At 36.6% G+C, this 19398-nt stretch overlaps 1 protein-coding gene across 2 annotated transcripts in view; it reads left to right on the top strand.

Moving 5' to 3' along the window:
- LOC147367068 (guanine nucleotide-binding protein G(q) subunit alpha) overlaps window positions 1-19398 on the top strand; it is a 315174-nt gene that overhangs the window by 228043 nt on the left and 67733 nt on the right. For both annotated transcript variants that reach the window (XM_086415620.1, XM_086415621.1), the window contains exons 4-5: window positions 5234-5362; window positions 7802-7931. In XM_086415620.1, coding sequence (XP_086271746.1) covers window positions 5234-5362; window positions 7802-7931 — 259 coding nt within the window. The remainder of the gene's footprint in view (window positions 1-5233; window positions 5363-7801; window positions 7932-19398) is intronic.

The raw sequence follows: 19398 nt of genomic DNA, 5'->3' as shown, positions 1-19398 counted from the left end.
AAGGAATTTAGCAATTACAAAGTATAATTATAAACAAATGGGCATCATTTTCTTAAGTCTTTCATATAAATCAGTCATGCAAGAGAAGGATGTTTCGTGGATAATCCCCAAGGATTAGAGACACATCAGAAAGTTTCCCAGAAAATGACTCTTTCCAATATACACATTCTTTCCTTCCCTGATAAACTTCCCTGTTCCTCCTCTTCATATAACCCTTTTCTTCCCACAAGTTGGTAAACTTTCAAGCAGGGATCATATCCTGGGGACCTTCATTTCCTCAGCTCCCATCAAGATAGTTGTTGAATTTCAGAATGACCTTGCGTTTTTTCATGGTAGGAAAGGAACCATGGAACTTTTACAAACACTAGTCTCTTTGTTGTCTTGCTTTTCACTGAACACCATCAGAAGCCTGTTTCTTCCATTAAAGATATTGTGTCACAATCATCTGTTAATAAGGGACCACTCCCTCTGTTTGCCCTGGATTAGAGTGAATTCCAGGGCCTGAAAGCTTGATACTGATAGGCATAAAACGGATATACCAATTATATCATTCAGTGGCCAGGCCCTAAAAGAATATTAGGAAGCACATCAACTCAATGAAGTTAAATGGATACTGCCTTTCCTTTCTGTGTTGTCTTTACATTCATCAGAGTCATGTTAATTCAGAATTTGGTTCTTGCACAATGCAGGCCCCTAATAACCCAGAGAGGTAGTTACATGAAGATGGGTACCTAACAACCCCCATCCTCTTTTGTTTTCTCCTAGAAGGTATAACCTACCTTTCTAACCACTACAGTGTTTTCTATAAAATAGTTTTAATTTGGGTCACATGTTGAGCAATTGCTATGTTCCAGTCCCTTGGTGGAGTATTTGTGACCAGCCACTGACAAAGGGAGTCATGGTCCCTGACCCCATGGAGTTTGAGAACCCTAAATGGGCAGTCATCTGTGGGGAAAATGTTGAGTTTTTTTTTTTTTTTTTTAAAGCAGTTATAAAGTTTTCAATTATTAAGTGTCTCAAAGCAGTGACAAGTGATTAAATCCCCATGAATGGATTGGAGTAAAATGAGTTTAATCGACTAAACGTCCCATTTTCTAGCACAATCCTAAATAAGTGTTCACTCCTAGACAGTTAAATAAGTCCCATGTGAACCATGGAGTTTTCTCTCTCTGACATCAGGAAAGAGCTACTACCAGCCACTTGTTACATACACATTGCCTTGGAAATGTACCTTGTACCTGTCACCATAGCAACATCCCAAGAATGACCTCAGCAGCCACTCAAAATCATTCCTACAAAACAAATTATAGCTATAATTAACTCTCCGAATTTACTCTGCAATATAAGTTTGTCCAGACCTCAGTGTTTCTCTGTTACAGGTTAAATGAATGGAATAATCCAGCATGAACCCATCCCTCCCATATTCCATCAAAATTTTCCTCCCAAATAGGAGGTGCTTCGGTGGAAAGTGCAATTCAGTTAAGAGATTATTCCATTGTTACCTCTTCTCAGAATGAGATGAGAATCAACAAATGAGCATGCACTAGTCTTATCGTGCTAGAATTCCATTTCTAAAGGAATAGAGTGGCTTTTTTCCCTAAACAAATGTGAAATGCAGGAGGTGCTGTGAGTCCCTCCCAAGTCCTGAAGCCCGGGATGAGGGGGCCACATGGGATTGAGGCTAATGCAGGTAGAAGCTGTCCACATTGGCCTCTCTTCAGTCCTGGTATAGCTTCTGAGCCACCCAGATCTTCCTGTAGGAGAAGAGAGTTCATATGTCTTTTGTTTGGTTGGAGGGTTTGTTGTTGTTCTGTTTTTCTAGTCTTGTTTTGGGGTGTTCTAGGTTGAATTTTGTTTGACTTGGTCCCAGTTCTAGATAATGTATGTTGCAACTAGCAGACCTTGATACCAGTTCCTTTTGTGTTTTTTTTTTCTTTTGTTGGACTACATCAGTGAATTGGACCTTTCTTTCCACCATCCAACTGAAGCAAGACAACAAGAATGTCAGACAAGAAGTGCAGTTTGCTTTCAGCTAATTGGAAATGTATGAGAATCTTTAATGACCATTTCCTTGCTTTGAAATATTTTGAAACCTGGGCAATGAATGGACAGAATAGAGCCTAGCAAGCAGCAGGTGCCCAGTATAGGCTAATTGTTAGGTTGATGTTGTTACTATCTGAACTATGCTTATATTGAAAGGTAGCAAAAGAAAGATGAAGGGGGAAAATATTCTTGCAAGTGTGAATGCTTCAGATATTTAGCTACTATCTCAGTAGTGCCTGAGGTTCAGGAAGACACACCACTGACAGTACTTTTAGGGCAGCCTCTGAACTCAGGTCAGTGGCTTTCAGTCGCAGATGTGTATCCTGACTCTCTCTTACTCCAACATGTTTTTCCCAGAGCTCAGTTCCCCTTCTGAATTGGAGAGAGAGACCTGCAAGGTTCTCACGTGCAGTGTGACAGGAAATCTCCCACTTCATATGCTGGTTCTTTCAATTCTGTGCAAAGTGCATGCGCCTGCATGCTAAGTCACTTCCGTCATGTCCAGCTCTTTGTGACTGCATGGACTGTAGTCCTCCAAGCTCCTCTGTCCATGGGGATTCTCCAGGCAAGAATACTAGAGTGGGTCGCCATGCCCTCCTTCAGGGGATCTTGCCATGCCTTCAGGGGATATTCCTGACTCAAGGATCAAACCCACATCTCTTATGTCTCCTGCATTGGCAGGCGGGTTCTTTATCATTAGTGCCACCTGGGAAGCCCTCTGTGCAAAATGCACATTTAAAAACAAAGTGGCAATGCGTGTTCTGTTGAGTTCATCTTCAAGAAGCAGAAAGCCACAATTTCTCTTCCCACTGGAACACATGAACACCTTGTGTACAAGACTTGGTCACTTTCTGTTCTGACCTCTGGATAAGGTGAAGTGAGTAGAAGTGGTTTATTGGGCAGCTTGTTTCTAAACAAGCTTGCCAATGGGAACTGGAAGTTCTCTGATTCCTCTCAATTAAAGTTTTGTAAATGATAGTTAAATAAATGATGATCTTGCAGATTTCAAAATGTATGTTCATTTCAAGTTTTTCAAATTAGTACCTGGTAAATCAGAATACTCCATTATACAGAGTAACCAGTTATATTTACATTTATGGAGTGATGAGCTGGTTTATCTGTAGAATGAGATACAGGCCACCTCCCAGAACATTGACTCATTAACCCCATCAGGCACCTCCAAGACTGTGCCAAGAAATTGCCTCAAATTTGGAGTCCAGTCCATTTTTATACTTCTTTCCTGCCTTTCAAGCTCATATTCTCCCAGCCTCTCCCTCCTTTTGTCCCCTAGCTACTTTTGTAATAATTAAAAGTATCAGGCTGGTTCCTATCAGTCAGCAGAGAGCTAATTGCCAGCTAGAGCATCATTGATGTGTTTGAGGTAAGGCCACTAGAATACTCATTAGTTGTTTTGTATTAAAAATTTCTAGACTAATACTTTTTTGTCTTAAAGAATTGATACAGCTGCAAAAAGGCGGTAATTTATTTCTTTGTTAAAGCCAGACTTGGCTGTACTGTTTTAGGATCCCATGAATCTTAGAGACTTAATATGGTATTTTTTTCACTACTCAGTTTCAAATTTAACTGTATCATTGATATGGAAACACCACTAGTAAGAAGGATATTTGAATAATGTTAAAACTAACTCTCAGCATAGGAAATCATCCATCCAATCCGCAAATAATCACAAAGTACTATTTGCCAGGCACTCGTTTAGGTAGTAAGGAATAACTGAGGGTGAGACAAAGTCTTTATCCTGGATAGGTCATGTCAACTGAGTATTCCTGCTCTTGCTAAGTTATGCCTCACACCAGACATTCCCTGTTCTGTGTCTCAGAACTCACTCTGTCTTGTTCGTGGGCATAAAGGTACTGAGGATATAGTCTCTTTTGTGTCTATAATGGTTCTACCTTTTCTTTAAATCTTATTCACATGTTAGTTACTTTCTGTATATCCTTTGTAGTTGCATGTTTTGAAATCTTATCTGTGCTCCATCCCTTTCAGGGCCAAAGGGAATATAGGGTCTCTTTGAAATCATGAGGATACCATGTAGAACAGTTATATTTACCTGTTTCTCATCAGTTATGTGATTTCTCACCAATTATGTGATTCTCACAGTTGCAAATATTTTTGTAATTTTAGAGAATAAAATATAACATTTTTGAAATGACAAAACTCTACTGATAGAGAACATGTGTGTGGTTGCCAGGGGTTAGAATTGGGATAAGTAACATAAAGAAGTTTTTCTGATAGCAGAACAATTCTGTATCCTGATTGTCGTGGTGATTGCACAGATCTTTATGTGAAATAAAATTTCATAGTTGTATATACCCTCCAAAAATGTGTGTGTGTGTGTAAAAATTGACAAAATCTAAATAACGTCTGTAGTTTAGTTAATATTATTGGATCAGTGTCAGATTCCTGGTTTTGATAATGTACTATGGTCACATAAGATGTTTTGGGGGAAATTAAATAAGGGCACAGGAGAATTCTCTGTAATATTTTTGCAGCTGCTTGTGAGCCTAAAATTATTTCACAGTGAAAAAGCTTTTTTTTTTTTTTAATGGAGAAGTGTTATATAAGCAGATAAATTTAAAGTTTAGGTGTGATGATTCTATACACTGGGAATATCTGGCCTTAGATATTGATGCCTCAGTAGCTAGAAATCTTGTGGCTTCACATTAATTGTGAATGACTCAAACTTTGGATAGAGTTGAGGCCATAGTATACTCTTGTCTTATAAGGAAATACATTCCAGGAAAGGACTCTGGTGTTCTGTAAAAAAGCAAAAAAAAAAAAAAAATGCATCCTGACCTTATGTGTCACTCTGTTATCTGTTTATTTATACAAATAACATTTGTGTAAATAATTAAAAAGCTATTTGCTTAAAACTTCAATCACCAGACCTGCTAAACAAGTAGAGGGCAGGAGACTGATTTAATTCTTTTCTTCTCCCCCTTTACTTTTGGTCTGGGTTCTGTTTGATTGTAAGAGAAGAAATGAGAAATACTGTGAACCGTACCATCATAGATGGACAACCTTGCTCTGACTTGCGGAAGGTTGACTGCATCTGTCACTTTGTGATTTTCTCTTTCTTTTCTCTTAGGATGCATTGTTTCCCTTCCTTCTCCACCAGCAGGCCATGTGTGATGGTGTCACTGATGTTCTTACTGTGTCTTCCCTCCTCCAGCTATCTTAATGACTTGGACCGCGTTGCCGACCCTGCCTACCTGCCTACGCAACAAGATGTGCTCAGAGTTCGAGTCCCCACCACAGGGATCATCGAATACCCCTTCGACTTACAAAGTGTCATTTTCAGGTAGTAACTGAGTCCATAAAATCCACTTCCGAGCTCTTAAACACCTAGAGCACGTTGGCGAATATATATTGAAATCATGTATAGATTTTAAAACAATAACACCTTTATACCAATTATTATCATTAGATACACAAATGAAGTAATGTGTCCCTGAGAGAGGAAGTAGAAGAAAAATGCATGAACAGGTTTCTTATTTCAGATTAAATCACTTAGAAATCAGTGAAATCAAAATAAGTTGCTTCAAAAATTTAAAACTACATGGTTTTAAAAATGCATTGATTAACCTAGCCTAAATTTACATAGGAAAATAGAATGAAAATTTATTTATTTCTCCTTCACTACTGCTATTCTTTCTGGGTCTTCAGCAGAAGTAGTCTAATTTTTTTCAAGATGAGAAAAAATAAGACTGCTTTCATTTAACCTCTTATTACACAATCACTCAGATGTACTTTTAGTTAGAATACAAGCCACATGGTACATGGAGGAATGAAACCGTGTGAATATGTTTTTGGGTCTAGAAAGTTGAGTTACTTGGAAGAACCCATCCCATTTAAGGCAGCTACATAGAACACAGGGTTGTGAAGTGGGAGTTAATGTAACTTCTACGGTAACTCTGCCATGTTACTCTGATAAGCGGGTCCTTCATCATCGCCTGCAAAGCACTGTGTGTTTTATTCTAATCAGTCTCAGCACCTGCGGTGGCATCTGGCTGCCATACACTACTCTGTTACACATATCCATAAAGAGGGTGACACTTCGGAAAGAACTTCTGAGCATCATTTTTTTCATCAATAAAATGGTTACATTAAATGATCACTAAGGTTCCTTATATCTTCAGCATTCTGGATTAAGTTTTGAGTTCATAGCATTTAGAGATCTTTAATTTGAAACACCACATTTCCATCTGCTTCTAACCTTGCTAGAATATTTTCAGAAAACATGTAGCATTTCATGGAGATTTTCATCTCCTCTTTGCTTTATGATTAGTGAAATCTGAAACCATGTCACTATTCCATCTTGGGAGGTTGTTTCCTTCATTTTGTGCACTAGCTTTTAAAGGACATTTTTTGGTACTTCAATAAAAGTAATGACAGAATAATAGTTTCTTGCTACAATCAAAAGCTTATAGAGCTTAGCATGACAGGATTTCAGGGAATGAGGATTTCATATAAATGAACATATTATTCACTCAACACCAGAGAAGAGCCAGCATTTTAATATTTATAAAGACCTAAGAATCTAGTTTTGATGTCTGTAGTTCATAGATCTCCCTGGATCCATTGTTTTGCCCCTCAGATATCTCTTTCATGAAAACTTCTCAAAACAATCACTGGAACATCCTTGATTTCTTAATGTAGGTTTGACACTGAGAGCCAGGAAGACACCAAGAACAACTGCAGTCTCAACACACACTTTCAGAACCCACCTCTCAAACTTTTGTACCTAAAACTCTCATTTTCTGAAAATATTTATCTTGTAAACGTTGTGCACATTTTAGTCAACAGTTTGAAGAAACTTTGATTCAATATTAAGTTCTGCTAGATATTTTCATGTGTACATTAGCATTCAAGTTAATTGATGTTGGTTCCTGAGCAATGAGTTAGCACAGAGTTGATGTGTAAGAAACAAATTCTTGAAATAATTCATATGGTGGCTTCTTACAGCATTTTAATTTTATACTCATGACTTCTAGCAACATAGCAAGTTGATTTGTGCATAAGGCTTATTGCACCGTGTTGTCGGCATGATTGCACAAATTATTGTCAATATTGGAAGGAAAAAACAGCCTCAAATGCTTGAAGATCAGTGGGATTGTGTTTGCATTTACTTGAATATTTACACACTCATGTTGAAATGTATGGCATCTTGCATCTTTTAAATGCCTTTGATTAACCTAGCCTAAATTCACATAGGAAAACAGAATGAAAATTTATTACTTTCTCCTTCACTACTGCTATTCATTCTGGGTAATACTTTTAGCTTCTGGGTAACATTTCTAGCTTCCTTGAGAAATACATGAAGATCTTCATTCTCATTTTATAGGAAAAGAAACTGAAGACAGTATTTGCCATTAGAGCTGAGCACAAATAAAACTCATTTTATTTCTGACTCTTCTGTGCCTGGTCAAATAAAACACCCTCTTTGCTTGGCTTAGCACAGGATTTCTTTCTTTTCTTTTTCTTTTTTTTTTTTTTACAAAGTCATAATTTTCATACATGCCAGGTAATTTTTTAGTAACTGCAATGATTTGTTATGTGGAATGTCTTGACTTTGATTTTGGGTAAAAGAAAATTAGTAGATGGTCAATAAATATTAATTGAATTGACTTTGGTGACCATTCTCTTCAGAAAGTATATTTCTTAAGTTTATAAGTAAAGCTGTATTTATATTAATGCTTTTCTTTATGTGCTATTAATATGAATGTTATTAACCTTGCAGAATGGTCGATGTAGGGGGCCAGAGGTCAGAGAGAAGAAAATGGATACACTGCTTTGAAAACGTCACCTCTATCATGTTTCTAGTAGCGCTTAGTGAATACGATCAAGTTCTCGTGGAGTCAGACAATGAGGTGAGTGTTCTGTGAACAGGCAATGGATTATCATTTTAATATCTGATACAAATAACTGACAGGGCTTGGGGTAAACTGACTTTATTGCTTTCTTGAGTACTGATTTGAGAATTTTTTAAATAACCCAAATAACTCTGTTGTACCACTTAGAACAATAAGATGTTTGAGCAGGTCTGTGTGTTCAGGTCTAATTAGACCCTATTTGATACTTTTTACACTAGACAGAGGCTCTGAAAATGAAAATAACCAAGAAATCCCTAGGCTAATCATCACACTATTCTATAGCCTTCTTCCTACAGGATGGAGCTAAGAGTGCTGGAGTGAGTCAGCCTGTTTTGTTTTGTTTTCATTTTGTTTGAATCATTGTTTGTGTGAGGGGTGGGTCCCAAAGAATACTCAAAATCTCTCTTGGCAAATGTGAGTGATTTTGCAGCTGGGCTCTAAATCAGTTTGTTCTGGAGCCAAGAAGTGTCCTGGTGATGTGGCCTCGCTGCTCTTACAGAATTCTGGAGGCTATTGCATAACTTTATCTCTTCAAAGCACTGAGTGAATGAAAAAGCATCCTTGATATGACTGTCTGGAGAGCTGATTCAGGCTTGTCATCTCCCTATTGCAGGAAATTCTAACAAGTATAAATAAGGATTTTTAGGATGATAAAGGCGCCATCATGAGTCAGAGTTGACTGTGGGGAATAATTAAGGGGCATATAAAGCTGTGACTTTGATCTGGAGTGCAGTGTGTGTATTGGGGAAATGGAGAAGACACCATTCTTTTCCTGCTAGAGGCAGAGTTTGCAGACTGACATGCCAATAGCAGATGTTAAATATCATCCTAATAGGGTAGAAAATAAAGAGAAGGACGTGAGAAATCCCCAAAGGCTGATTAAAATAAGATCTGGCATATTAAAATGTACTTCTTATTTTGTACATTTTGGGGGTACACAAGAATTCTGGCTTCTTGGTCCTTTTAAATATTTTATTTTTCTCCAGGTGTTAGTATTTCCATTAAAATACAGACCCAGTCCTCCTTAGCATTTCTTTTGTATATAAGATTGATAAAAAGTTGATGAACAAATATCCCATATGGAGATAAGTTACCTATTCATAAATTTCAAATGTTTCCTGGGTTACAAGTATATGGCTTTTGAACCAAAGAAGTTCTTTTTTCTTTTTCATGTATATCTTGTTATTTAAGGGACTTCTTTTTAATAATGAGGTTTAATCACCATTTGCCTTCTGCAACACAAAGTGCCTGCAAAGTATAAGATATATGAGAATTATCACACTTTTGAGTTAAGCAGTCGCCATCAGAATTTTAGCTATGATATCTCAACATGTATTTTTATTTTTATATCTTTTTGTTATTCCATAATCTTTGGATATAATATTTTAAAGACATTACATATTTTGGAAGAACATGACAACATTTTTTACTTATTTGAATGTTGAATCAAGACAAAAGATATTTCGAGGGCTCATTCTACTATGTGCTCGATACCAGGGTATCTAAAGAGATACAGAAATGGGGGGAAAAATTGACACTGGCCTAAAGGACCTCATAAAAAGAAAGATGCCTTTGTCAGTATAGAGAGTAGGAGAAGAGAAAGTCCTTAGTTATAAAGGTCGTCATTTCTCTTCTTTAATTTGCTGTCCAGTGAAATAAAATTTTAAGATGTTTTCAGCTACACAGAAAATATAAGAAGCATGCATAATTTAATTTCTTTTGCCACTATTTACCTATAGCTAGAGGAAAACAAATGTTTACCAATACATATTTTATATAAGATAAATGCATTATATTTATAAAGAAATATATTTTGTGATTTAATGCTAATGAGTTTACCACTTCAAAACTTGCAACTCATCAGCTAATTCTAACACATAAATCCAGTTAAAGTTTCCACAGAATGAAAGTTTCCACAGTAACTTGCCATTCAATGTATAGGTACGTATGTACATCTAAAAATACATCAGTTTCTTGATTCCTGTGGTGATGTCTTATGCTGCAAATTAAAATAATAAATCGATTACTATTCATTAGGACTCCCTAATCGCTTGTGCATACTTTTTAAGCCTACCTTGTAATTTTATGGTGTTCTTTTCTCAAACATCAAGTCAAGTCTGATTGATAGTACTAGAGATGGTCTTAAATATAATAAGAAAAAATAATACTGCTCATTAATTTCTTCATCCATGTTATCCATAGTCATCACTGTTGGTAATTGGGAAACACTATCAAAAGTATTTTTAAATGTCAGGATGTAGTCCATTATTCTTTTTTATATTCCAGTTAGAATAATATATGAAAATGTCATTGCCTCTCTACTTTCTTAAATCTTTAACAAAACTCAGAACTATAGAATTCTACTTTCCCCACATTTTTAGTATTTGGTGAGACAAAGCTGGAATAAACTCCTAAAACATTGTGTTCTTTTGAAATCTGATGTTCATAACTCTAATCCAAAGCAGACTTTGTTGTACTTCCCTTGATATATATTCATGAGAAAAAAGTGGGAATGGATGCTGACAGTTGCTTTTTATCTTGGAGAACTGTGGAAAACGCATTGCAGACCACTAGCAAAAGCACTTAAAGGACGTATTTTATTTTAGGTTATTGCTTTGGCTTTTAATATTTTAAAGCTTTATGTATTCATCCTCAGAATTTTTATGTAGATATGCTTTTGTCTGTCTAGATTCTGTATTCCAAGAGTTTGGGGAATGAATTTCTTTATTTTTTTTCTTGGAAGAAGGAAATATGAGGTCAAACAGTGGGTGAGCATAATCAGGGTTGTAGAGCTGTGTTGATTTCCATATTCCTTTTGCTGTCGTGGTTTCCCTGTGAGAGCATACCAGCATGGAGCCAGCTGTTCTGCTGTAATCCTTTCACATGTACATTATTTCAGTGTCCATGAAAGTCCAGAAAACACAATAAAGCATTTGCATAACATAGTTCAGGTCATCAGTGTGGATCCAAACTCCATCTTTTAATCCTGTTTTTGTGGTTCTCTGTTATGTGAATATCTGAGCACTAATATGTTGTTGTTTCTCAGATACTCACTCAGGGACTGTCTTAACAGACCAAGCTTTTTATAGAATCACAAAAACTCGGACTCTTTTTCTCCAACACTTCTTTTTTGAGTGTATGCTTCTCAGTTCAGTTCAGTCGCTCAGTCGTGTCTGACCCTTTGCGACCCCATGGACCACAGCACTCCAGGCCTCCCTGTCCATCACCAACTCCCAGAGTTTACCCAAACTCATGTCCATCGAGTCGGTGATGCCATCCAACCATCTCATCCTCTGTCGTCCCCTTCTCCTCCTGCCCTCAATCTTTCCCAGCATCAGGGTCTTTTCAAATGAGTCAGCTCTTCGCATCAGGTGGCCAAAGTACTGGAATTTCAGCTTCAACATCAGTCCTTCCAATGAACATCCAGGACTGATCTCCTTTAGGATAGACTGGTTGGATCTCCTTGCAGTCCAAGGGACTCTCAAGAGTCTTCTCCAACACCACAGTTCAAACGCATCAATTCTTCGATGCTTAGCTTACTTTATAGTTCAACTCTCACATCCATACGTGACTGCTGGAAAAATCTCAGCCTTGACTAGACGGACCTTTGTTAGCAAAGTAATGTCTCTGCTTTTTAATATGCTCTCTAGGTTGGTCATAACTTTTCTTGAAGGAGTAAGCGTCTTTTAATTTCATGGCTGCAATCACCATCTGCAGTGATCTTGGAGCCCAAAAAAATAAAGGCTGCCACTATTTCCACTGTTTCCCCACCTATTTGCCATGAAGTGATGGGACCGGATGCCATGACTTTAATTTTCTGAATGTTGAGCTTTAAGCCAACTTCTTCACTCTCCTCTTTCACTTTCAAGAGGCTCTTTAGTTCTTGACTTTCTGCCATAATGGTAGTGTCATCTGCATATCTGAGGTTATTGATATTTCTCCCAGCAATCTTGATTCCAGCTTGTGCTTCATCCAACCCAGTGTTTCTCATGATGTACTCTGCATATAAGTTAAATAAGCAGGGTGTGTATGCTTCTAAATTACATTAATCCTCTTGAAATGGTCACAATAAATTATGTTTTAGTTTTATTAAAATATTGAGATAGTTTCCTATATCCCAGGTCCTCCTTTGCACCAAGACGGATTCCCCAATATTGGTTCCCATAAACATTTATTCTTCAAATGTGATTCTTAGCGTTGCTTAATTGATTAAAAAAAAAACGTAAAAGGAGAGCGTAGACATTTGTAATACCTTAGCACTTAATGCCTGTTCAAAACTTGTTTAAACCATTACTTATTTGGATCTCACTGGCTGGCCTCCTGTGCAGAGATCAGGTTTGCTGAGAATGGAGAGATTAAGGCCATGGGCAAGATCATTCAGGGTCCCATTCCCCTGCCCTTCTAGACCAGCTTTCTTTCCCCTGCTTCACAGTGTCTTCCAGAAGTTAGGGACGAGCTCAGAGAAAAAGCAAGAGGAGCTATAAAATGTAGCCAGGAACACAGAGGTAGAATGAAAATACTGACCCTGCAAGGCATTGAAACCACTCTTTTCCATCTCTAAGCTCTTGTTATACTCGTAGTAGATCAGCCAGAGATCCTTCACCAATCATTCAGTTTCTGTATTGCTCTTGTGATTTTAAACTATCTTCAAACAGTAAAATGTGCGTTTCCTTCAGATATTTCTCCTCTGTGAAGTCTTTCAGTTCAGTTCAGTCGCTCAGTCATGTCCTACTCTCTGCAACCCCATGAACCACAGCACACCAGGCCTCCCTGTCCATCACCAACTCCCAGAGTCTACCCAAACTCATGTCCATCGAGTCGGTGATGCCATCCAACCATCTCATCCTCTGTCGTCCCCTTCTCCTCCTGCCCTCAATCTTTCCCAGCATCAGGGTCTTTTCAAATGAGGCCAAAATATTGGAGTCTCAGCCTCAGCATCAGTACTTCCAATGAACACCCAGGACTGATCTCCTTTAGAATGGACTGGTTGGATCTCCTTGCAGTCCAAGGGACTCTCAAGAGTCTTCTCCAACACCACAGTTCAAAAGCATCAATTCTTCTGCTCCCAGCTTTCTTTATAGATTAAAAATGTCTTTATAAATTTTTTCATATTTATATGAAGTCTTTAAATAAAGCCATTTTGAAATTATTCAACTGCAACCAAAGCCTGAACATTTTCTTTGAAAGTGTGAAGCACATGCTTTGTTCTGCTCTAAAAACTCCAAGTGAAGTTTGGAAATTTTTCTCAGATAAAATTTTCCTCTGGGGGGAGGAAACTGACTAAAAATTGAGGAGAAGAAACCCAAACTCCAAAAGTAAGAGCTAAAGTTAAGGTATCCAATCTTGGCGGGATTGGTTCTAACCCGCCTTTATCCACTCTCAATCAAATTATGAAGTCAGAAACTACATCTTGCTCCTCAGTCATTAGTATAGTTATCTCTGAGTCATGGCCTGATTAATAGGAATACCCCTGAAAGATGTCCTACTTAAAAAAAAAAAAATTAACCCCTTTCCCATTTCCTCATTCCTTTGTTCACTTTCAGCCACTTGTTTCTTTTCTAAATGCCATCACACACCCTTTTCATTCTCTGTTTGCTCATTATTTTGCTCCTTCTTAATTTCTTTGTTCTCAATGCTTGAAGGGAGCCAGGAGGAAGTGTTCTGATCACCGTTTATGAGTCTGAACCAGAGGCCTGAACTTGGTGCTGGTAGGGGTGTGGGGAAGTAGATACACAAGGATACTTTCTGTGTGGATGTATATTGCAGATCTTTTAAAGACTTTACATGCAACCTGTATTAGTATAATCTCTGAAATAGGTTTTTATTAATTTAATGGAAAATATTGTAAAATACTGTATTTGGTATAATCTGATTTCTGTAATCGCAACAAATTGCATATATATGTAAGTATTATATAGAGAAGGTTATTAGCATCCACCCCTTCCCCTGAAAAAAGAAAGGAAATAGAAGATTTTCTACCAAGACCAAAGTGTAAACAGTGATTGTCACTGTTGCTAAGTGATAGCATTAAAAATAAGTAAAATGATAATTTTTTTAAGTAAAATAAAATAAGGCATCAGATTGGAACTTTAGTTCTGCTGTCTACCAACTTTGTTCATTTTTCTTTTGAATTATCTTTTTTTTTTTTTTTTTTACTAATTTTGGAAGTTGCTTATATTCTTGGGTTTGAGCCTTTTGTTATGTGTATTTCCAACGTCTTATTCTACTCTGTAGCTTGCCATTTATTCTCTTAATGATATCTTTTGATCAACAGAAATTATAAACTTTAATAAACATATATTAGATTTTTCCTTTATATTAATATTATATGCGTCTCTCTGTGTGTATATCTGCTTGTGTGTGTGTACATAATCACATACACACAGTAGGATAAAATAAATCACCTAAAAAATCTGGTTGAAAAGACAGTAAGGATTGGAGAGTGAGATTAAGAATTGAAATAAAACCACACAATTAGGTAGCTTTCCAGTGGTAGTTCATAGATTTAGTCAAGTGTCTCTTAGTAACCAATAAAAGGAAGTAATCATAGTCTGTTACAGGGTTCACTTTGTCTATTTAAAAAAAAAAGTTTCTCCTGGGACAGAGCCCTCCAAGTGACTGTTCCAGCAACTTTGTACAGAGATGCTGCAGGAGGTCGTAAATTGTATCTGTAAAATACTCTTCCAGGAAACCAAATATCAGAATTTCTAAAGCCAGTTTATCTCAGTGTAAGTCAGTGTTGTAACATCAAAGTTTGTGACAGGCCAGTAACATGAAGTCTAAATACATAACTTGATGTAAGAATAAAACCAAAAATGGTCAGTAAAGTAGATTTTGTTTACCTTTGTTTTTATAAACTATTTCAGTGATACAGTAAAATTCTCCATGTGTGGTTTGTCTTTTCACTTTATCTTAGAGAAGAGTTTTTATCATAATGTGGTCAACTCACTCTTGGCTTTTACTGATCATATTATTGTATTTTCTTCAGGAATTAACTTTATCCCATAGAATATGATGATTTATCCCATAGAATATGATGAATACAAGCTGTGTATTTAGACTTCATGTTATAGGAATTAACTTTACCCCATAGAATATGATGATATATCCCATATTTTCTAGTAAAATTTAAAAGATTTTTGCTTTTCCTAGGTTTTTTATACACCTCTAGTTGATTTTTGTGTGTGATAGGAAGTAAAGATTTGATATACTCTTGCCATATTTCTGTTCAGTTGATCCAGTATCACTTATGGAATGATAATATCCATCATCCATATCCACTGATGTTTTCTTACCTTTTTAATTATTGAAAGATACACATGTATATAAAGAAAAGTACACAAATTTTAAAAATGTACTGCATATTGGTTTATCACAAAGCATCTGTGTGTCCAACACCCCTGTCAAGAAATAGACCATTGCTTTTTGCAAGACCACCACAGCCCTGCTAGTGCCTCTCCGCCAGCAGGTAAACACTGTTCTGTCATGTCGTCTTAGCTTTTCTCTTTAGTTTTAATGCTTTAGTATGTATCACTGAACACCACAGTTTTTACTAGTGTTTAACTTTTAAACAAAGGGAGTCAAATAGTGTGTTTTTTGACCTTTATACAGATGAAATGCTATTTGTGTAAACTTTGATATCTGGCTTCTTTTATTCAGTGTTACATTTGTAAGCTATATATATTTTATATAGTTGATTCATTTATCAATACATTGCCAAATAGTACTCTGTTGCCTAAAAATACCACAAATTGTTTATCCATTCTACTAAGCATAGACTTTTTGTGTGTTTCCAATAGGGGAATATTACAAATCATGCTACTGTGAATATTCCTGTAAAAGTCTCTTTGTGCACCTTGGTTTGCATTTCTGTTGCCTATCTACGTAGGAGTAGAATTGAAGGCACCTAGGGAATACATATCTTCAACTTTAGTAGATAAGTATTATAAATATAATATAAAGTATAATATAAATAAATATAAAGTATTTGGAAAATATAAGTATTTTCCAAAGTGAATGAACCAATTTACAGCCCCACCAGCCATGCCTGAAAGTTCCTGTCGCTTCCCATCTTTGCCAACCCTTGATATTGTCGTGTTAGCGCTTTTGGTGGCCGTAGACCTGAGCTGAAGTGCCTGCAGGGGCATTGGACATACCCTCACTCCTAGTGCATAGCCTGCGAGATCCCTCATGGTTCACTGAGCCTCATCCCTTGAAGTCTCTCAGCTGCCATCTCCAGAATCAGCAAATAACTCCTTGGGAAAGTAGCCCCCAAACCTGGGCTCATTCCTCCAGACTTGTCCCTCCCCAAATCCTGACCTGTGTTTCTTGACTACTTTGTAGCTCTCCAAGAACGTTAAACGGATGTTTTTTGTTTTTGTTTTTGTCAGCTCTTTCGATAGTCCTCCTTCACACTGATATTAGTGACATAGGAGATGTGCATCAAGTTTTATTACAGGCCTGAGTCTTCCTCTGGGCCCTCTATTTGATCTATTTACTACTCCTGTAGCAATATAGAAGTTATAAAATCACTAGTTTACGTATCTGGAGCATCAAATCTACCTATCTCATTGTTCTTCAGAATTTTCTTGGGTATTCTTGGTCCTTTAGTCTTTCACTTGAATTTTAAGATCAGCCTATCAAATTCCAAAACACAAATTTGATTGGGACTTTAATAAACGTATAAGTAAATTTGAGGTTTGTTTCTCAACTTTATTAAATATCACCATCCATAAATATGACACTGTATAGCTCACCATTTATTGTTTAGAATGCTGCTTTTGTCATTGAAGTGGCCAATTTTTATAAATGTTCCGTATGTGTTTGAAATTGTGATTTCTTATTTTGCGGTGCAAAGTTCTAACATTATGTATGTTAAAACCATTCCATCCCCACTTTGCCAGGGTACTATTTTGACTTCTAACATTGTAGCTTAATTTTGCCTATTTTGAACTTCATATAAATGAAAGTAAATTCTTTTGTGTTACCTTCTTGTGTTCAGGATAAGTTTATTAGATAAATCCATGCTGTGTGTAGCTGCAGTTTTTCATTTTGATTACGGTATATTATTCAGTCGAATGAATATATCACAGGTTATCTTTCCATCCTATTTTTGATGGATAGCTAAGTGGTTTTCTCTTTGGGACTGTTGCAAATAATGGTAATATGAATATTCTTCTCATATTTTTGTCTTATATATGCCTCATTGTCTCTTGGATAGAAGTAGAATTGATCATTCACAAGGAATGTGTATGTTCAACTGTACTAGATACTGCCTGTATTCATTTCCTAGGGCTGCTATAACAAATCACCATAGATTTGGTGGGTTACAACCAGAGACATTTACTAGCTCGTAATTCTGGAGGTTAGAAGTCTAAAGTCAATGTATCAGCAGGCTGAAATCCCTCTGAAGGCTATAGGGGAGGATCCCTTCTTTTTCTCATCCTGTCTCTGCCTGTCTTCACATGGCCTTCTCTTCTGTGTCTGTGTCTTCTCTGCTGTCTTATAAGGACTCTTGTCATTGGATTTAGGGCCTAGTAGATAATCCGAAATGATCTCAAGATCTTTAACTTCATTATAGTCACAGACTCTTTTTCCAAATCAACTTGCCTTCACAGGTTCTAAGGGATACAACATGGACGTACCTTTTGAGGGGGTCACCATTCAACCCACTTACGCTACCAGTTTGCACTTGGAAAACAGCAGTATATGTGTGTTCCAGTTGATCAGTATCTTTGCCAGCATAGATATTGTCAACTTTTTAACTTTAGTCATTATATTAGGTGTGTAGTAGCATCTCTTTGTGGTGTCAGTTTGCATTTCCCTGATTATAATGAGTTTGAGTTCTCTGTATATTTCTTTACCATTGTATGTTCTCTTTTTGAAGAGCCTATTCACTTCTATTGCCAGTTTTATATTGATCTGCCTTTTTGGAAAAACATTAACATAGAGTTCTTTTTATATTCTTTTTTTTTCTTTTTATACTCTTGATGCAAGTTCTTTGTAAGTTATCTGTATTGCAAGTAACTTCTGCTACTCATTGACTTGCTTTTGTATGTCCTTAAATAATGTGTTTTAGTGTGGTTCATTCTATTGGTCTTTTAAATTTTTCTTTTACATATCCTCCATAAGGAATCTTTCCTCCCAATTGTAGTGCATAGCATGTATATTTTGGAAATGGACTTCTTAACATGACATTTGCTATAATGTTTTTGTTTTTTGATTGCTACCTGTACAGTTCCACCTTTATTTTTTGATTCTGTGTTGTTGTTCATTCACTTATTCATGTCCTACTCTGGGACCCCATGGACTGCAGTACCCCAGGCTTCCCTGTCCTTCCCTTCATCTCCTGGAGTTTACCCAAACTCACGTCCATTGAGTCAGTGATGCCATCCAACCATCTCATCCTCTGTCGTCCCCTTCTCCTCCTGCCCTCAATCTTTCACAGCATCAGGGTCTTTTCAAATGAGTCAGCTCTTCGCATCAGGTGGCCAAAGTATTGGAGCTTCAGCTTCAGCATCAGTCCTTCCAATGAATATTCAGGGTTGATTTCCTGCAGGATTGACTGGTTTGATCCCCTTGCTGTCTGAGGGAACTCTTAAGAGTCTTCTCCAGCACCACAGTTTGAAAGCATCAGTTCTTCAGTGTTCAGCCTACTTTATGGTTCAACTCTCACATCCACACATGACTATTGGAAAAACCATAACTTTGACTATATGGACCTTTTTTTAATTCTAAATTCATTTAAAAATTAAATGCTAATATTAACACCAGCATTTTAATGTTATAAACATAAGTAACCACTCGCTTGTGATTTTTCTTTGATATTAAAATAATTTGCATAGCAATTACCCATTTATGTAATTTGGGAACACTGGAGAAAATTTAAATAATTTAATATAAATTAAACTTTTATTTTAAGATATATATATTTCTTTTAGGCAAATGAAAATATATGTGTAAAGTAAAAATTACATATACTGTAGGGTAATTTGGTATATAATACACAATCATGTGTTATTAAAAATATAGTTTGTATAGCTTGATTGACTCATAAAAGTATACAGAAATGAATCCCTGAAAAGAAGGGGAAAAAAGAGAAAAAATGCCCTCTTGCTTTGGGGGTAAAAAAATAAAGCCATCTGAAAAATAATATGTGTGTTCCCCTCCCCCAACTTAGTTTTTTTTTCTTTCCCCTAATATCCCACTTTGGTCATAAACTTGTCTATTTTTTAAATTCCATACTTTTATGTTTTGAGACTTTGTTATTATGTACATTATAAGTTTGCAAATTTTATTTTTCCTGTTGATTTATCCTTATTGTCATCAAGAAGATGACAGAAATGCTCTTTGCTGAAATAAAGCAGTCATGCAAGAGCAAACCAGAAGTGCTAGTGTCCTTTCTTTCAGCCTAGGTGAGTCTACCGAAGACGCTCAGTCTTTTTTTTATAAGAGGTGGGGACTG

Source organism: Bos grunniens, chromosome 8 (assembly GCF_055505025.1).
Source record: "Bos grunniens cultivar Pamir isolate PY7600 chromosome 8, Bosgru_T2T1.0, whole genome shotgun sequence".
Taxonomy (NCBI): Eukaryota; Metazoa; Chordata; class Mammalia; order Artiodactyla; family Bovidae; genus Bos; species Bos grunniens.
The sequence above is the reverse complement of the archived record's forward strand: the minus strand, read 5'-3'. Positions and strand labels throughout refer to the sequence as shown.